At 42.9% G+C, this 20,576-nt stretch overlaps 2 protein-coding genes across 3 annotated transcripts in view; one reads left to right on the plus strand and one right to left on the minus strand.

The window, feature by feature from the left end:
* The window catches only part of FCGR2B (Fc gamma receptor IIb), a 78,586-nt gene that overhangs the window by 8,561 nt on the left and 49,449 nt on the right, over positions 1 to 20,576 (plus strand). The gene's annotated exons all lie outside the window — the stretch shown is intronic.
* On the minus strand, positions 89 to 10,711 carry LOC104846346 (low affinity immunoglobulin gamma Fc region receptor III-A-like). Of its 2 annotated transcripts, XM_010595044.3 has the most exons (6): positions 10,588 to 10,711; positions 9,738 to 9,839; positions 8,664 to 8,684; positions 7,849 to 8,103; positions 4,324 to 4,578; positions 91 to 1,798 (listed from the first exon to the last, which is right to left on the minus strand). In XM_010595044.3, the coding sequence occupies exons 2-6, from the start codon at positions 9,775 to 9,777 to the stop codon at positions 1,620 to 1,622; spliced, it is 750 nt and encodes a 249-aa protein (XP_010593346.1). In that variant the 5' UTR covers positions 9,778 to 9,839; positions 10,588 to 10,711; the 3' UTR covers positions 91 to 1,619. The 2 variants fall into 2 exon arrangements, with proteins under 2 accessions (XP_064138945.1, XP_010593346.1); XM_064282875.1 differs by lacking the exon at positions 8,664 to 8,684 and having other exon boundaries at positions 89 to 1,798.

A 20,576-nucleotide genomic window follows, 5' to 3' on the forward strand; every position in this document is an offset into this window, starting at 1 on the left:
AGAAGCTCCTCAGCCAGGGGAAGATTGATGACAAGGACCCTTCTTCAGAGCCGACAGAGAGAAAAAGCCTTCCCCTGGAGCTAATGCCCTGAATTTGGACTTGTTAGTCTGCTATACTGTGAGAGAATAAATTTCTCTTTGTTAAAGCCATCCACTTGTGGTATTTCTGTTACAGCAGCACTAAATGACTAGGATACCCATCAGCCCAAACAAATCTCTGATAGAGTTTTGGGCAATGAGAAGAAAAAAAGGACCTTTTCAGTCATGTTTCATCACCATGGTTTTTCCATGTTCTGTCTGAGAGTAAGTGACACGCAAGATCTTCTAAAATGCTTTATTAAAATCAACAAGTGTTCTGCTTAAAGCTTCTAAAACAGAAAGAGATAGCTATAATTTTCTTCCATCAACAACGATTGCCTTCTCCATACCCACCCGACTGTTGCTGACATGCTGAGGGATTTCAGAATTTCATAATGTAACTCAGTGGACTTCAGTATATATTCAGTCATGATGATCCAACATTTGTTGCATAAATGACCAGAGCAAAGCTATACTCAAGTTAGATACTGTAGCAGTAAAGCTGGTTTTATAATGCCTGTAATTGATAATTACAGATTATATATAATTTATGATTTATAATTCTTACTACTCTAACCAAAGGAAAAAAAAAATCTTCACTCCCTGTCCATTCATTCCTGTACAGTTGTGATGCTTTCTCGTCATACTTTCTCAGCTCAAAACCTGAGCTCTCCTCTGTTCACATAGCTTAACTTGAGAAAGCAATGCTGTGCTCCTTCCTTTGGACACCCATTTTTTCTGTGCTTGCTTTTCCAAACGTCCCCCATACCCCCACATTCCCAATCCCAGTCCCTTTTCTACTCACAACACTTTTAATATAATGAAGAACATTAAAGGGTTCCTTATTCTATACGCAAAGAACATTACAGTTCTGATAGGGACTCCACTGCAAACTTAATTCTACGTCACCCCTGTGATTTCCTGTTACTTCAACCATGGTTGGTGTTCTAGGAAGACAGCCTTATCTCTGGGCCTGGGGGACCTCCCTGGTTTATCCTGGACTGCCCTACCCTTTCTCGGTCAGCTTCTTTGTTGGTTCTGGTGTTTCTCCTAGACTCCAGCAGTCCCTACACTCTGACTGGAGAGAGATTTGGGATAGCCTGAAAGCAACCAACCCTGGAGCAGTAGATCCAGACCAACTGACCAGGTGGCCCTGCCTCAACCATGAATTCACTTATCTACTTATCCATTTATTTTTTTGAACAATGTTTATACCCCGTCTGGAGGCCATGTTGTTGCTTTGCTGTGAAGGAATGCTAGGGACAGAGAAAATGTCTGTTTAGCTCTGAGACCTCAATTCCTGGGAACACAGCTACTTACTGGGACTCCGCTGTTTGTTCCTGAAGATCACAGGCCCTTCCTTTCGTTGGAAACCAAGAGAAAATAGAAGGTTGGGTTAAGCGCCTTCAGGCTAGACTCTGAGGTGTATTTCTCCAGCTGCTTTCAGATATGACTTTTGGAGCTGATGGGGTTGTGAATATAGAGAGAGGCCCAGAGATGCTGCTGCTGCTACTGCTGCTATTACCCCATGGGATGAGGGGTCATTTGCCCTGAGAGTCCTGGTTCCGTTTGACTTTGTGATTCCTCCAGTCCTCCATTAAGCTTCGAAGGTTTCTCTGCATAAAGAAATACAGGCCCGTATCCACTGCAAACAGCAAACCCGTCAGCAGGTAGAAAAAGACTTGGTGCCAAGATGGAGAGATGGATGGACCTGCTGGACCTAGAAGGAGAGGCAGAGGGATAAGAAAAACGACAGGCATTAAGGTGAAATTTTGGAATAAACAGTGAGGCCCTCAGTGAGGAGCCTTCCTAACACCCACCAAGGGACAGGTTTTAGGGAATGGTAGGGGAGGCCTTTGCATCCTCCCACTTCTCCACTGACTTCTGATCTTAATCTTTACTTGAGCAGAGCACAGCTCATCAAACATTTAGCAAAAGCTTGTTCTCGTTTGGTGGAGGGATGTGACAGGGCAAGTTGGAATAAGCTAGGTTGTAGCTGGGTCATGTGTAAAATTATGAAAGTTGCCAAAGTTTAAGTTTGTGTAAGAACATTATTAATTCAGTAATGTCCTCTTGTGCCTCAAAATTATGGTCATTGTTTTCACCCCATGTTGCTCATTATCACTAAAGAAAATCTTTTAAAAAAGTGAACCATTGAAGTTTGCTACTCACAGGCAGAAAATTGATAGTATTTCTTTACTGAGACTCAGTGACTAATAACATAAAAGGGAAAGAGGCAGAATTTGTTCATTTGCATCCTCAAATTCTTTAATATTGTTATTTTCAAGTCATTCTTTGCTCTTGTCTATAAACTGGTAACGTTACAGTGAGTTTTTACTTTCAATTTCTTTAATGTTTTAATTTGGATATAATTTCAAACTTATAAAAGAAATTACTAGAATAATATAAAGAACTCCCATATATGCTTTACTTAGATTCCCTAATTGTTTACATTTTTGCTCCATTTGCTTTATCATTTGCTCTCTTTCTTGAGCCATCTGACAGTATTTACTTTCAATTTAAATTGTAATGAAATTATTTTAATGCAAATGGTTTCGTTAAAGTCTCAAAAGATGTGTATCGATTATGCTGCACCAACCAACCCACCAACCAACTCGCCCACCCACCCACCCACCAACCCAACCCACCAACCCAACCCAACCACCCCAACCACCCACCCCAACCAATCCAACCAACCAAACCAATCTACCAACCCAACCAACCCAACCAACCAACCAACCTCATTGCCTCCTTGGGTGGATGCCTACTCCAGGTGACCCCATGCATATCAGGGTAGAACTGCTCCATAGTGTTTTCTTGGCTATTTATGGGCATAGTGGCTAAGTGCTACAGTTGCTAACAAACAGGTCGGCAGTTCAAATCCACCAGGTGCTCCATGGAAGTTCTGGGGCAGTTCTACTCTGTCCTATAGGGTCACTGTGAGTTGGAATTGACTCAATGGCACTGGGTTTGCTTTTGGTTTTTTATTTGTTATGGAAGCAGTTCACCAGGCCTTTCTTCCACAGAGCAGCTTGGTGGGTTTGTACCACCAACCTTTAGGTTGCAGGCCAACCACAAACTGCTTGTGCCACCCAGGCCTTAAAACAAAAAGAAACCCTTTGCCTCAAGTCAATTCCGACTCATAGCGACCCGATAGGCCCCATGACACATAGATTAGGTCTTGGCACCAGTTACAGATAGAAGTCTGTGAAACCGGAGAGTCAGGGGATTTCTAACCCTGGCGGCTGGACCTACAGAAACTAGAGATGTTTCCTAGATGATTTGATGGGATTTACAATTCTATCATAGGGTATTGGTGCTTGTTCAATTCTTTCATGTTACCTAATGGCTAAAAATGTAGAATTGTAGTCACCTCTTTCATGGGATGATCTTAGGGATAAATACTTTTTTTTTTTTCATGCCTCTGTTACTGCGTCTGTAAAATAATCAATAGCACCTATCTCACAATGTTGTTGGGAGGGTCCACTGGAATCGTGAAACTAGGTACATGTAAAGAAGCATTTAGCACCATGTCTAGCACATTAAAAGGGGCCAATAAATGTCAGCTTGTCTTTGTTACAGAAGAGGAAATTGAAGTTCAGAGAGACTAAGTGGCTCACCCACAGTCACACAGTTAATTAGCAGCCGACTCAGAACCTGGGTTCTGGGCCCTTTGTGAGGGCGTGATGAGATCCTCCCAGTTTGGCTAAGATTTGACACTTGGAAAGGACAAGAGGGCAGGTAAAGATGGGCCTGCTGATAGGGACACAGAACATTGCGGGTGTGGTTTAAACGGGATGAGGAAGGGTAGCTGCGTTTATGGAGAAGGAGATGTGGCTTCTGCCCCCGCTGTCACAGAGTGGGAAGCCCTGGTGGCACAGTGGTTAAGAGCTCAGCTGCTAACCACATAGTCAGCAGTTTGAATCCTCCAGCTGCTTCTTGGAAACCCTATGGGGCAGTTCTACTCTGTCCTTTAGTGTCACTATGAGTTGGAATCGACAGCAACGGGTTTGTTTGTTTTTTGGTCCCAGAGTGAATGACACCTCTCAGGTGCCCCTTAGGAACTGGCTGAAACAGAACTCAAATCTCCCCAGCAATTAGGGACCAGCAGGGTCTCTGCTGGTCACCAGGCAGGAACCTCATGTAAAGAAGTCCATAGGACAGTTAGGATCCCTTCCCCTCTCACCTTCCTGTGTGAGGGCAAGCTTCCATACACAAGGCTTTCTAGGGCTGCACATCTCTCACCTTGAACGATGATGTTTAAAGACGTTGAAGACTCATTTCTCTTGCCAATAAGCCCCCTGCAGAAATAGGAGCCACTGTCGTTGCGTGTTGCATTTGAAATGTAGAAGTTGCGATTCGGATGAGAAAACTGCTTGGCTCTGCCATTCCGGAAATATGAGACCTTATGCAAAGGCTTGTCTTTCCAGCTGTGGCACTGCAGCTGAATCTTCTCCCCCTCCTGGAACACCTGCTGAACAGCCTGGAGCAACACCCAGCCTGAAAGACACAGCCTCCACTCTCAGGGCAGCGCTCTGGTGAGGGGAACGCTCCCCTTCCCACCACCCCCCTCAGATCCTGCGGAAAATGGAAAGCCACACTGGGAGTCATCCCCACATAGCTTCCTTTGGGAAAAAGCTGACTGAGCCCTGCAAGAGAACTCAAATCACACTGTGACCTTTTGTTTAATGGGGGAAGAGGGATAGATGCATACGTGGGCCAAACATGGAAGAGATCATGGAAGGTTCCGTGGAACTGGAGAGGTTTACTTTGGGTATTGAAGGCAAAGACAGGCTTGGGCTAGGTAAAATGGGTGGAAGACAGTGTTCTAACTGGGGATGATGACAGACCTGGATTTGTTATGGCGGGTAATAAGAAGCCACGGTAAGTTTTAAGTCAGAGTAAAAATTGCATTTTGAAAATAATCATTTGCCTCATTAGAGGAAAGGCAGATTTCAGAAGGAATATTGAAAGAGAGCTAGCAACCTATCAGGAATAAGGTGACTGGGTGGCCACAGGAGTGGCTGCAGAAATTATGCCATACTAAATGTAAAAATCAGGGAGGGGAAAGAAAGGTGGGACTGGAGGTGCTCAGGGGTAACTGGTGGTTTCTGAATGGCCACAGGGGTCAGTGAGGCTCTTCTCAGTAGTGGACGTGGCCTTCAAGGGAGAAGGTGTTTGTATCACCAGGACACTAGTTCTTAAAACTGTCTCGCCAAGTAATCAGACTCCACTGCAACACAGAGACAGCATGAAGCATTGTCAGGAGGGGACCAGAATAACTAAAAGTGATATTGCAGAGAACTATTATAATGGCATGAAAAATATTTATGAGATAATTGTCATGGACTGAATTATGTTCCCTCCAATTTTTTAAAATGTGTGTATCAACTTGGTTAGGCCATCATTCCCAGTATTGTGTGGTTGTCCTCCATTTTGTGGTTGTAATTTTATGCTAAAAGGATTAAGGTGGGATTGTAACACCACTCTTACACAGGTTACCTCCCTGATTCAATGTAAAGGGAGTATCTCTGGGGTGTGGCCTGCACCACCTTTTATCCCTCAAGTGATAAAAGGGAAGAGAAGCAAGCAGAGTTGGGGACCTCATAACACCAAGAAAGCAGCGCCAGGAGCAGAGTGTGTCCTTTGGACCCAGGGTCCCTGTGCAGAGAAGCTCCTAGTCTGGGGGAAGATTGATGAGAAGGCTGAAAGAGAGAGAAAACCTTCCCCTGGAGCTGACACCCTGAATTTGGACTTTTAGTCTGCTTTACTGTGAGAGAATAAACTTCTCTTTGTTAAAGCCATCCACTTGTGGTACTTCTGTTATAGCAGCACTAGATGACTAAGACAATGATGTTAAGTTAAAAAGGCAGATACCAAAAGTATATATGCACAGAAAAAAAAAATATTCACAGAGTTTCTCTCTGGGAGGTGGGACTACAGGTCATTTTACTTCTCTTCCTTTTACTTTTACGTAGTTTTGAAACTGAACACAAATGACTTTTGTAATAAGAACAAAATAAAATTTACTATAATTTTAAAAAACCTACTGCCTCATGCTAAACAAAATTGGTAGAATGTATTTTGGTGAAAATGCTCAATTAGGAAAATTTGCCAAATAGAAGGTAAACTTTATTACTTATTAACATATATCATTTATTTAAAAAAAAAAGCTATGTGCCTATATACCCATTTACATTTTTAACAGAGAGATGACTCATTTTACTAGCATAAGATTCTGTTTGATACAGTCTGGGGCCTTTGGCGAACATTCTTGTTCTAATCTGTCCTGACATGGACTTGGTGAATGTCCATGTGTCCATTCATTCCTAATATGCCAGCCATTGTGCAGACTGGAGATGCCTGTTTGACTAGATACATGGTTCCTAGCCTCAAAGAATCTACGATCTAGACATAGAAACACACATACTTAGAAATAATTACAATACAATATGTTAGAGCTACAAAAAGCTGTGAGCAAAGGACTGCAGGCCAAATAGAATGAAACAAAGGAATTTGACTCAAAGAAAGTAAAGAAGACTTCTCGGAGGAGGAGTTTAATGAAATAAGTACCAAAGGATGATCAGGATTTTGCCTGGTGAAGCTACTGCTCATGGTGACTATGTAATTCAGTCATCTTCAACTAGACATCTAAAGCTAGTTTCTAGTGGCAAGTAAAGGTAAACTAATAAACCCCAGGCTTGCTTCTTCTATTGCTTCCTCATGGTAATTCCCTATTTATTAGGTGGCTCACCTAGCTAGATACTAAACATTCCTTCTTGTAGCTCTAGAAGGTGAGAACCGTGACACCTGGGTGGTACAGTCAGAGGCAAAGGAGCCACAAAGATCAGCCTTAGAGGCCAGATTCCATGGAATTCTGCTGCAGGTTCACCTCCGTTAAGATCTCCTTCAGGCTTGATCCACCCATACACATTGTACAAATGGAGTAGCCATGGAAGCAGAGTCAGGCTTGCAAGGTGACAGTGCAGGTACCAGGCTATGTGGTGTGATTTCAGGGATATCAGGAAAGACTCCTGCCTCAAAAATACTACCCCTACCTGTTCCTGATGCCTGGACTCTGTTAACAGTGCACAAAACTTTCATTCTGTAATTAACATGCCGGTTGAACATGTATATACCATTGAGAGAGGTATCATATTACTAAATTTATGCTAAAAAACTGTTTTAGAGTGACAATGATCAGGAGAGAGACATAGATATGACTCTAGGTGACTTGGGATGATTTGGGAAGTAGCTTAGAATATTGTGTCTGAGAGGGAGAAGGAAACTGAAGTCCTAAAAGCAGAATCATTAATTTATTTAATAAATATTTATTGAGCATCTATTTTGTGCCTTGACTTTCAGATGACACCGTTTACACTGTATGCGTTTTATGTGAATGGTGATTCCTGGACTTGTGCACTGCAGCAGTCCCATATCTATTACATACTAAAAATCAAAACACAAAACCCGTTATTAGGATGGCCAAGCGAGCGGTCTAAGGCGCTGTGTTCAGGTCCCAAACTCCCCTGGAGGTGTGGGTTGGAATCCCACTTCTGACAAAGTTAGTTTTATTATGCACTAGGCTTTGAAATTTTGCATAAGGCCTACCATACAGCTAGGACTACAACTCTGATACATTTCAGTGACACCACAGATCATCTCAGTTTTAACCCCAAAGAACATCATCTTATGTCTCTTCCCAAGCTCTTTAGGGTCTCTTGTTCCACCCTTTCTTGATGATTACCCTCTTCCCCTTTGTGGACTCACCAACGTGGACTTCCAGCCGTACTAGGTCACTGGGCTTGGTGAGGTGTGTCTTGCATCTGTACACTCCACTGTCCTTAGCCCTAGCCATTCCAATGAGGTAGCTGGAGGACTGGCTTGAGATGAGGCTCCCATTGTGCCACCACTGTACGGAATTGTCCTCAAGGATGCTGGTCCCCTGGCACTTCAGAGTCACACTGTCCCTCTCCAACACCCTGTACCATGGAGGGTCTAGGGACACCACAGCCTTTGGGGGATCTGCCAAGGAGCCAAGAGAAGGTGGGGTGAGGGTGGGGGGATAAGAGACCCTTTATTGGTGTTCCTAGGGAGACTCTAAGTCAGAATGAGCCAGAATGTGCTAACCCACAGGTAGTGACTCAGCCTGAGTCTGTGACTCAGTCTTAGAGCATTCTGGAAGCTTGGAAGTTTTTGGCCTCCTCTGGACCTTGAGGAGGACTGGCCATTCCTAAATTAGCAGTTTCCTATGCAATGGGCAGTTCCCAATATCCTGTAGCTGCTGCTCCCTAAAAACCAAAACCAAAAAAAAAAAAAAACCCAAAAACCAAACCCGTTATCATCAAGTCGATTCCAACTCATAGTGACCCTATAAGACAGGGTAGAACTGCCCCATCAGGTTTCCTAGGCTGTCATCTTTACGGAAGCAGACTGCTGCAATTTTCTCCCACGGAGTGACTGGTGAGTTTGAAGCGTCAGCCTTTCAGTTAGCAGCTGAGCGTTTAGTCACTGTGCCACCAGAGCTCCTGTGTTGCACCCTATGTGCCTCAATTTATCGATCTGAGACCAAGAAGCAAACTCACCACTCTGCCAGCCAGCTGAAACTGCAAAAAAAAAAAAAAAAAAAAGAGTAAGTGACATATTGAGTAGGAGCAGCTATTAGGGTGACTGGGGTGTGGAGTGAGTTTAAATTCTCTTCCTGCCCCTGTCCTGGGAGCCCAGTGTTCCCAAGAATCAGTGTATTTATAGTGGATACCTCTCCTGCTGTCCTCTGGTCTCCAATGTCTGTGCCTCCTTCCCCACTGTCCCCCCAAGTTCCTCTTTTCAACACCATTCCCTTATTCCTTGCTCCCTGTTCAAACTCGCAAATTAAGAGTACAGGTTGAATTTCTCTGAATCAAGCCACAGGAACAACTCAAGTCTCCTGGAAAGGGTAGGGATTACAAGTTGTAGGAGGGGAAGTCTGGAATGTCAGAATGGAAGAGACAGGCCTTGGGGACATTTAGTCTACTCTCTTCAATTTATAGGAAACCCTGGTGGCGTAGTGGTTAAGTGCTGTGGCTGCCAACCAAAAGATCGGCAGTTTGAATTCACCAGGTGCTCCTTGAAAACTCTGTGGAGCAGCTCTACTCTGTCCTATAGGGTCGCTGTGAGTTGGAATCAACTTGATGCCAATCAGTCTGGCTTTTGGTTTTGGGTGGCACAAGTGGCTTGCAATTGTCTGCTAACCTAAAGGTTGGTGGTTTGAACCCATGCGTGGCTCTGTGGAAGAAAGGCCTGGTGAGCTGCCTCTATAAAGAATTATAACCAAGAAAACTCTGTGGAGCTTTTCTGCTCTTTCACACACGGGGCCGCCATGAGCTGGGGGTAACTCAATGGCAGCCAACAACAACTTCATTTTACAGTTCAGGAAACTGATGCCCAGAAAGGCGAAGTAACCAAGTCCTCACAGTCTCCTTCCGCCTCCTGATTATGCCAAATCAGACCCAGAGTTCTCATCTCTCCAGCTCCCAGCTGGCTTTCCCTAGAAGCTTAAGAGCTAAATCCAGGGCTATGGATGTGGTGAGGAGCCCCATCCCTCCTTGGCCTGAAAAGAGGTCTCTGCTGAACCCAGGACACCTTGTGCTTCTCCCTTGGTCAGGGTGACTCTGACTTACCTACAAGTAGCAGAGCCGTTGGTGGCAGCAACTGCCACATGCTGCCGCATTAGAGTGGACAATACCCCACAGCTATCCGGAGCCCTAAAAGGGCCTAATTAACTAGAAAGGAGGAAGTAAACGAAATAAATAGTGTCCCCTCTCTTCCCTCCTCCCCCAGGCCATTAATTACTAGGTTCCTTTTCCGGGAGCATCTTCTGAGTTCTGAACCCGAATTCTGACCTGAGCCCTGTGATAGGGCAGGAAGGGGAGGGAAAGAATCTGGCAGAGAAGCTGAGGTTGGTCTGTTCCCCTTTGCTCCACTTAGGCCTACAGCTGAGCATCTGGGGACTAGAACACAGACAGGCTCTGTCAGAGGTACCCTCAGAAATTCCAGGATGTTTGTCTCTACCTCCAGGGTTTGGACCCACCCAGTGCCAAGAATAGGATAGCATGAGACCAAAGTGGGTGGGTCATTCCCTGAGGGGTCCCTTGTAGTACCTCAGACCCTCACACGCACACACCCAGACTGTTGTCTCCTGCCTCGCCCAGACCCACCTCCTTTCAGCCCAGGATCTGCCTGACAGGAAGGTGGTATTTAAAAATCTTCAGATCACTAGAAGCGTTTCTTGCCCCAGTATTATTTCCATCAAGGGTTTCTTTCAAAATGCAAAATGCATCTGCCCCTGGGAGCTGTACTCCACAGGAGCTACTAACTTCTTAGTGTGAATTTGATCGGTAGATCCCCATTCTCCGTTAGAAGAAACCCAGGCAGTGGAAGAGAAATGAGCCCCTGAGGGGAGGAAACCCCATGGAAAGGCTGAAAGGAATTTTTAAAAAGGCATGCAGGAGGGAGACAGGCAAACTTTACCTCATCACAGTGTTATCAGGGCTGTGCTAAGCCACAGTAGCTCAGGTTAGTTCAGCAGCCTCAGGAGTCAAGGCCTGGGCTGGTCCGTGAGTCAATTAACTAGGGTTCTAAGGTTCCTTACCAGAAAAGGGAGTAGCCAGGAAGTGGTAAGCTTGTTAACCTCCTCTCCTTTCTCTGCACCATCAGCAACATGCACACACATCTTCCCCTGCCCTGCTTCATTTACTCCCACATCAATCCAGGGTCCAGAGAGAAAATCCAATGACTCCCCTCGGTAGTGCCACCCAAAGAATGAGCTCCCCAAGGGTTCCTGGGCAACTGGGGCAAATGACACCCAACTTAGAAAATGTCCAGAGGTGAACAGCAAACAGCTGGCAGCAAGTGATGTTTGGAAGGGTAGAGTAGAGGCCAGGGCTGTCCACTGCTTTGGACAGGTGCCCCTCCTACCTCCAGGGTCATAAAAATCCACTTCTCAGGTTTTGTGTGCTCGTTTTGTTGTGCTATGGCCCTGGGTGGAGTTAATCAATCCTCCCCCGTTCCCACCCATTTTTGCAGTAGCCCCTCTCAACGGCAGGCCTTGGATTAGACGTCTGATAAAGTGGCCAATGGAAATGAGCCAGGCAGCCATTTCTGTGCTCCTCAAGCGACTCATTTACATCCTGAAAATTCCAGACTAGAATCTGGAAACCTAAAACTCCCTTCTACAGCACTTCAGATGCTTATCAGCTAGCAGAAAGGGCACCTTCAGCCCTGGTCTCTGAGGTGAAAGACAGGTGCCCTCAGCTCTCTCTATTCCACATGGTTAGCAGAGTGGCTTTCTACCATGACTTGAGGTACAAGGTATTCACTTCAATTTTCCTTCTTTGAGGTTTTATTTTCTTCTCTGACTCATCATCTGTTTTTGGCGTTCAAAAACAACAACAACAAAAAAACAAAAACAAACAAAAAAACTCACCGCAGTCAAGTCAACTGCAACTCATGGTGACCCTATAAAAAAAAAAAAATAGGACAGGGTAAAATTGTCCTGTAGGGCTTCCAAGGAGCAGCCAGTGGAATCAAACTGCCGACCTTTTGGTTAGCAGCCAAGCTCTTAACCACTACACCAGGGCTCCAAATGGAAAGAGGAGTTATTAGCTGCTGAGAGGATGAATTAGATAGGAATCAGAGGAGAGAGCGCACAGGAGAAGAGAAAGGGCCCGCAGTAACTGGGTGGGAAGCATTCAAGTGGGTTTTCATTACACGTTTGTTGAACAGCCCTCAAATGAGTGCTGCTGTGGTTGTAAGGGTTGAATTTTACAGTAATGGAAAATTTTTTACAGAGGGACAGGTGGTCTTGGGATATCTTAAAGTGTTTGTCTTCATGCTTGCGTTCCCCCTCCACCTTCTACCTCTTTACTCCTTTTCTCTCTCCCTTTAACCCTCCTTTTCTTTCCTTCTTTTTCTCCTCTCCTTTCCTTTCCTGTCCTGTCCTTTCTTGTCCTTCAATGTTGGAATGTTAGGCACAGTGCAAGGTGCTGAAATTATAGTGGTAGATCAGTTATCAACCCCCGGGACTTACAGGTTTGTAGTGAGTTACCACCAGATAAGCATCTGAAATACTGTGACAGATACTTATGAAATGTTATAGATGCACAAAGAAGGCAGTGGCTAATTCTACCTTGGAGAGGAGCCTTCATTGAAGAGAGGACATTTGAGTTGGATCACAAAAAATAACTGTCTGTTCAGAGGGAAGAACTTTGGGAGAAATAGCCATTTCAGGCAAAAGGAGCATCATGAGCAAGGACTTGGAGTGAAGCAGACTGGTGTGTTTGCAGAGCTAGAAGTTCCCCACGTGTAATGAGTACTACCAAGGAGAAGCACAAGCTCCTACAGGGTTAAGAGATATGGGCATTAGATGAGTCTGAGATGGAATCCCAACTCCACCACTCACTTAACCTTTCTATGCCCTGGTTTCCTTATCTGTAAAATGGGGCTAACAATAATGGTACTTACCCCATAGAGTTGTGAGGCTTTAAGTGAAATAACACATATGAAATATTCGGTTCCATATCTGAAATCATACCTGTTGGTTACTATTAGAAGTACAAGACAGAAGGTTGAGGTCTTCTCTGGTTTTCCAAATTAAGTTTGATCCCCCTGCTCCTTCCATATACTCCTTTAGGAGCTTGTGCTTCTCCTTTGTAATACTCATCACGCTTGTGGACTATAATGTTCTCGAGAGCAGGGAAGCTGTTCATCTTGTTTACCACGGTATTCCCAGTAGTTGTCACAGTGCCTGGCACATCCTAGACACTCAATAAATACTCACCAGGTGATCATGATGGGCTTTGTATGTCACGGTGAACAGTCTGTAGTTTAGTCTGAAAACCATTATAAAAGGTTTTAAATTGGAGAGTGACATGATCAGCTTTACATGTTATAAAAATGACTCCAATAGCAGTGTAGATAATGGGTTGGAGAGAAACAGAAGGTAGAGAGAAAAAATGGAAGGTTATTTCAACAGTCTAGGTGACAGACAAGACGATCCTCTGTTAAAGAAATGGAAATGGAATGAAGTGTCTAAGAGTGATGTTAAGAAGGTAGAATGGACAGAACTTAGGTGAGTGATTGTATATGAGGGGTGATGGAGAAAGAGGAGTTGAGGGTCATGCTCAACTTTCTGACTGGGTGATTAAGAGGATGGTGGTACCATTCACCAACATACAATATATAGGAAGAGGAGCAGGATTTGGGAGGAGGAGATAATGGTCTTGGCTTTTGATGTTATTGAGTTTGAGGTAGTTGTGGTGACTTCAGGTGGAGATGCCAAGTAGGAAGTTGGACATATGGCCCTGGGACTCAGTAGGTGGGTATGGCAAAAGCAGTGGGCAGGGCAAAAGACACAATTTAAGACACACCAACATAGTTAATATTTTAAACTTCTGATAAAAACTATTGGCCCTCTCCAAAGAAAAAATGCAAATATACAAATCATTTTCCTTGTAATTTAAGAAGCTCTGTGTGAAGCTCATCCAAAGATTCTAAATTAAGATAGTTCAAATATGGATAAGATCTGTCTGACTTCAAGAGTGTTAAGAAAAAGAAAAAAAAAAAAAAAGGAGAGGTGAGGGAAAGGAAAGAGAAGAGAGGAGAAGGGAGGGAAAGAGAAGAGAAAAGGGCCAATGACAGAAACTTGGCACATAGCAACTTTCGCAGAGTTTGTAAAGCTGACAAAGAAGATTGGGTGGGAGGGGCTAAAGAAGTGAAAGGAGAAGAGGGACTCTCAGGGAGAACAAATCTTCAAAAAGGAAGAAGTCAACAGTACTAAATGCTATAGAAAAGAGGTCAACAGAGTTCTTTCAGTGGGAAATTTTAGAGTTGGGATTGGGGGACAGAAGCTTGACAGCATTTGGGTGAAAACTGAGTAGAAACAACAAGTGTTCTAGTCAATTACTGGTTTTTTTTTTTTTTTAATCTCGGTCATGAAGAAAGAGTGGACATTCCTCCTGACTGTCCAGAATCCACTCTCCCTTCCCTTCCTATTAGTATTTCATTCTCCCTTGGGGATGCCCCCACTTAGTATTAATAGAAGATAGTGATTACTTTCTACCACCTAAACCAAAAGCACCAGATCCTCCTTTTTCCCACCTTGGGATAGCCAGAGAGCCAGCACATGATCTAGGTTTGGCCAATTAGAATCTGGAAGACCTCAAATCTTGAGCAAGTGACCCAAGGAGCAGGAGATGGTTGGATCCCAGTCATCACAGTAGTGGGATGTGCTGACTAGTCTACATTCTTCTTTCAATAAATTTCTTTTCTTTTCTTAATATGTATAGATTCTGATCTATCTATATTAGTTTATATTATCTATATATATGGAACCCTGGTAGCACACTGGTTAAGAGTTCGGCTGTTAATTAAGGATTCAGCAGTTTGGATCCACCAGCCGTTCCTTGGAAACCCTATGGGGCAGTTCTACTCTGTACTATAGGGTCGCTATGAGTCAGAATTGACTCTATGGCAACTGTTTTTTTTTTTTTTTTTTTTGGATATATATTAGTTTATATTAGCAATTACATAATGGTTGCTTACAGTGGACAGCCCTGAGTGATATAATTGACTCGGTAGTGGATGTAGAGCACCTCTCCCTCAGAGCTGAAGGCAGGAGGTAAGGGGGTTGCATATGCTGATCGATTTCCAGAAATTGAGTAGGAAAGCTGAAGTGGTTTATCTCTGATGACCCTGAATTTCTTGATGAAGGAGGAGTCAGCATCAACTACTGAGAAAGAGAGAGGGAGGTGATAGACACCAGACAAGGTGTGGCTTAAGGACACCAGACAAGGTTTGGAATGGCCATTATGGTGAATGGGAAAAATAACTACTGTTTACATATAAAAGGATTACCAAGGATTCCAAGAAATTGTAAAAGGATTGCCAAGCAATGCCAAAGGCCTACTGAGATTAGTGGTCATGGATTTGTAGTTGGGCCAGTCCTCAGTGTTGGTAACTTTTCTCCAGCAGTACTCAATGCCAACTGCTCTCTGACTAGCCTGCTGAGAGTGGTCCTGCACAAGGGTGGAGTTAGGTTCTGCAACCTGTATAACCTTCAAAGCATCTCATTTAAACTGAGGACACACCGAGAATGAAAGTTTGTGGGACTTCAGAAATAGACAAGCCTATAAAGACACATAAAGCAATCAAGGTGGTGACAGAGAGAGACCTGTTGCCATAGAGTCGATTCCAACTCATAGCGACCCTATAGGAGAGAACAGAAATGCCCCATAGGGTTTTCAAGGAGTGGTTGGTGGATTTGAACTGCTGACCTTTTGGTTAGCAGCTGAACTCTTAACCACTGGGCCAACAGGGCTCTGACAGAGAGAGAACAACTCCAAAAAACAGGAAGAGGTAGATAGACATAAGGACAAAAAGTACTAAAAACTAAAATATATTTTGTGGAATGACCTATGCCACAACCTGTTTACTTTAATTGTGGTTATTAAAGTAATGTAGCTCTTTGACATACAAGAACTTTACAGAAATCTGATGCTATCCCTTACAGTGATTTATAAACACCCTACCTTATGTTATCCCACATCAAAACACACTTAGACTTTCCCCGAACTCCCAAAATTTAAAGTTTCAAAAGAACAGTGTTGGTGATGTGTCTGGAGGTTACTGATCAAGGAGGAAGGAAATGCAGATTTTGGTTTCAGTTCTGACAGTGACTAGCTGTCAAGCCACTTCTCTTCCCTCAACCTCAGTTTCCTCATTTATAAAGTGAGGTAATCAGGCTAGATTATATCTAGCTCTTTCTTTCTTAAATATTCTATAGTTCTGAATGCTGGCTTCCAATGGTAACTTCTAGACATGGCAGAATATGGTAGCCTTTTTCTTTCAAAAATTTCAATGAAGGACATTGGGCAGCTTTTGGAGGGCAAAGGAGTTTTCTAGCTGAGGTAGCCAGTTAACTAATACCCCTAAGATTTCAAAGTTAATTATGAAAATTAAACTTATGCAAAATATTGAGAACCTGCTAGGAAAATAAAATGTAACATGAAAAGGAAATCTTAGTATATGAAAAGAAAACGGAAATACTGTTGTTGTTGTCATTGTTACTGATGTCAGTGCCATCTTTCTGGAGAAGAGGGGAAGGTTGAAAGGAGTCAGTGGGAATATAAACAGGGCCTAGAGCCACCCCTAGAGATTCAGTCCTTATCTCTTTTCTCAATATTTTGTTGTTGTTGCTTTAAACACTTTTTTTAAAAACAATTCAGAGGTAAAAGTGAAAGTGATAGTTAATGATCACCCTCCTCCCTAGTTTTACTCCCCTCCTCGGGGGTAACCATGGAGAAGTTTGTTGTGTATCCTTCCAGAACTTTCTTTATACATTCCAATTCATATAAACACACATATACCTATATATATTAACCTTTTGTTTATTTTTTGTTATTGTTTACATATTACATTATATGATACATACTATTCAGCAACTTGCTTTTTTACAATAATTCCACACATACATAAAAAACATACATAGACACACAAAAGCATACACCATTCAATATTCTTCACTTTTTAAAATTGAAGTGAAAAAAACTTAAAAAAAAAATCATTTTTGAGGACTGTTTTGAAAGGAAATAGAAGTGTTACTCCCTTGACTTTCTTGTATTCTGTTAAATGAAATAAAAATGTAGTCATGTGGTTGACAAAATGGAGTCAGGAGTCTAGTGGACAACACCCCTAAGACTTGTCTTTACTGAAATTTAAGCCTATTTTTTCTGTAAACCAGGCAACCCTCATAGACCAATGAGATTCTGATAGTGCTTCCACTCTCCTTGACCAATAGTAAATTGTATAAATTGTATAAGCCAATCAGAAATAAGCTTCTTTTGCTTCTGTGTTTTGTCAATATAAGCCCACCCCTGCTATGCAGGGGAGTACATTTCCACATGTGGTTTGGTGCTACCTGGTTCTGGAAGGCAAGATGCTGAGGATAGTAAAGCAAAAAAAGGAAAAGTCTGGGTCACTGTAGATGAACTTACCCTGGAACTATGCTTTTCGTCAGACAACTTGACATGCGAGACAGTAAAACATCTTTTTTGTTGTTGTTGTTTAGCCATCTGAGGGAAATTTTCTGGTATTTGCTGTAGGAAGTTGCCCAACTGACTGATACACCTCTCTGCAGTTGCTGCGGGTACAAACCAATTTAAGTGAAGCAAGAATTTGGAAATTTAGGTTGTTTCCAATTTTCATTATTGTTCAATAGTGCTGTAAAGGGCAATTGTATTTTTTATATTTTGGTATATTTCCAAGGGCCAGTTTCCCAGTAGTGAAATTACAATATCAAAGGTATGCCCGTTTCTAAGTTTTTGATAGTACTTCCAAATTGCTTTCCAAAACAATTGTTTGAATTTACACTTCATTCAGAAATTTATGAAAATGCACTTATTCACATTCCTTTTCTTAATCTTAGGTAATTTATAAATGCAATATAGGGACTCATCATTGTTTTATTTTGCATTCTTTTGATTACTAGTTCGTCTGAACATTTTCCGTGTGTTGTTTGTTAGCTGCATTTCCTTTTTCATACTTCTATTGGGTGGAAGGCATTTACCACAGTGTCTGGCCCGCTTAGATATTCAGTGTCTGTTTAACTGCATGCTTTTGGATTTCTTTATCTATATCCCTGCCCTTGCCTAGTCATCAGGACTCTATGTCTGTCACATTTATTTGTATAATAAAAATACTTCTTTTGGGGGCATAAATTTTACAAGTACTTTTGTCCCCAATCTGCGTTAATAGTTTATTTTGGGTTGCTTTTAGTTTTGCATCATTCAGATATTTAAGTTTTACGAGGATCTTTTCTTTTATATTTTTTCCTAAGCTTAGAAATCTTTCTTCCTTCAGAGAATGTAATCAATATTTTCTATTACCTTTTGGTTTTCCTATAGCTTGATTCTCGTGCTTTGCCCTCTGATTAGTCTGAAATATATTCTGAGAGGAGTCGTATACCTCATAACTTACATCGTTAAAAGACGTTTATTGGTACTTCTGAAGTAGCAAAAATGCATTTTCTTTAGTGTTTTAATATTAGAGAGAATACTTTTTCTCATTTGTTTTAGTATAGCTGTATAAGCTGTGATTAATCTCTAGTCCTTGGAAAATGGTGCAGGCCCTGTTCAAAATATAGCTGAGCAGTCTGTTCCACTCTTAAACGTAACAAACACCCTAATACCTTACAACATGTTTTCCCCTATTCAAAACAGGCGACTGAGAGCTTGACATGACTAACGCCATAATGATGTTCTAAGTAATCTGTAAACATTTTTTTATTATACCACCTGCACCGGTCTCTTCCAAAGGGGTGCGGAGCTCTCTCAGCTCCTTGGCCTTGGTCTCTCTTCTTTTTTTGTTCTCTTGAGAAATGGCCTTCAGCCTGCAAACTGACGGGAAGGCTGTCTGGCATTTTTTAATCTGCAACTTTCTTTCTTGCTCCCTATCTCAGCCACAGTGGACTTGGCAAAACAGTTACACTAGCTGAGAGATTCTTATGTGAGTTTGTCAGCCTGTTACAAATATACTGATTAGAGTCCAGGGTGCCTGACGTGTTTATCTTTAGTTTAATAAAGAGTTTTTTTTATAGTTGTTTTGTGATGTGTAAGACCATCTGTCGACTACGTGCTCAAAACGTTAGGCAACCCTGATCTTCCCCATATAAAACCCTCCCATCAACCCTTTAGGGTAGACAGAATTTGGGAGAAATATAACCCCTTCTGCCTCTTGAATACCGGTATTCAATAAAGCCCTCTCACTGCTTACCTCTTCCTGTCTCAGTATTGGCTTTGTGGCAGGCGGCTTGAACCTGCGACTTGTGGTAACACTTCCATGTCCCCACTTCTTAGCCCATCGTTTTTTATACTTTTCTCAGACTCCAACAAAAAGAGGTATAAAAAGTGGTCACATAAAAATGGAAAAAGTGCTTGTCTCTCTCTTTTTTTTTCATATTACTGATTTTCCCATCTTTCTGATTAGTACTTTAATTTAAGGCAGAAGCACCTTTAGATGAAGTGACTAACATTCTCGAAGCCTTCAACCTTGGAAAACCAGCACAGGCTTCCCCGAGGAAGGCAATGCCTGCGCTGAGACCAAGAGGGCTCACCCTGTGGTGAGTTCCATGTATCCTGAGCATAAGGAGGGTGGTGCAGTGGGATGAAGCTGCTGAGGAGCAAACAGATCTTTGTACCACCGTGGCTTATGGGCCACGTCAGGGAACTTTGGCCTTTATCCTAAAGGCATGGGGAACCATTAAACTACTTTAAGCAGGAAACTGACTGTTATGGATTGAATTGTGTCCTCCCAAATCAACTCCACGGCAACGAATTTGGTTTGTTTTTTTTCATATCTGTAGTGGAGCGCTGGTGGCACAGTGGTTAAGAGCTCAGGCCAAAAGGTCAGGAGTTTGAATCCGTTATTCCCTCATTGGAAACCCTATGGGGTAGTTCTATGCTGTTCTAGAGGGTTGCCATGGGTTGGAAACAACTTGATGCCAACAGGTGTTTTTAAACACTTGTGGTAAGGAGCCCTGGTGATTAAATGCTTGGCTGCTAACCAAAACGCTGGCAGTTCGAACCCAAATGGTGGTAAGATTGAGATATTTAGCAAGGAGAATTGGCAAGATTGGATTTGGGGTATGAAAGAGAGGACATAAATTACGATGCTACCTGGATTTCGGACTCAGAGGGTATTGTTCCCTGAAGTGGAGAATATGAGAAGGAGGCTTATCGGGGATGGGGGAGATGATAAGTTCAGTTTTGTGTATTTTGAGTTTGAGGTGCCTGTGTGACATGCGGAAAACCTGGTGGCATAGTGGTTAAGAGTTCGGCTGCTAACTAAAAGGGTGGCAGTTCAAATCCACCAGGCACTCCTTGGAAACTCTCTGGGGCAGCTCTACTTTGTCCTATAGGGCCACTATGAGTCGGAATCTACTTGACAGCAAATGGGTTTGGCTTTGGTATTTTTGGTGTGACATACAGAGCCCTGGTGGTGCAGTGGTTAAGTACTCAGCTGCTAACTGAAAATGTCAGCTGTTTGAACCCAGCAGCTGCTCTGCAGGAGAAAGATGTGGCAGTCTGCTTCCATAAAGATTACAACGTCGGAAACGTAGGGGCAGTTCTATTCTGTCCTGTAGGATTGCTATGAGTCAGAATCCACCGGACGATGGCAGTGGGATTTGGTTTTGGTTTGAGCAGGAGAGCCTCAACCTTCCCCAGAAGTGATCTGCAGCAAGCCTCAGGCTGTTTTGCTTAGGACACAGTTCCTACCCTTTTGGCTGTTTACCCTTGCTGGAGTTATGCATAGTTGATACAGTTAAAGAACAAAGCAGGCCATGGGGAGGTTGCAAGCCATTTGAGTTGCAGACCCCAGATGCTGGCATCTAACTTCTAGTTTTCTGTTACAACTTCAAATTTGACCTTCACCACTAAAGCCAGAGTGCAGAGTGCAGATGAGGC

Source organism: Loxodonta africana, chromosome 3 (assembly GCF_030014295.1).
Source record: "Loxodonta africana isolate mLoxAfr1 chromosome 3, mLoxAfr1.hap2, whole genome shotgun sequence".
NCBI classification, from domain to species: Eukaryota; Metazoa; Chordata; class Mammalia; order Proboscidea; family Elephantidae; genus Loxodonta; species Loxodonta africana.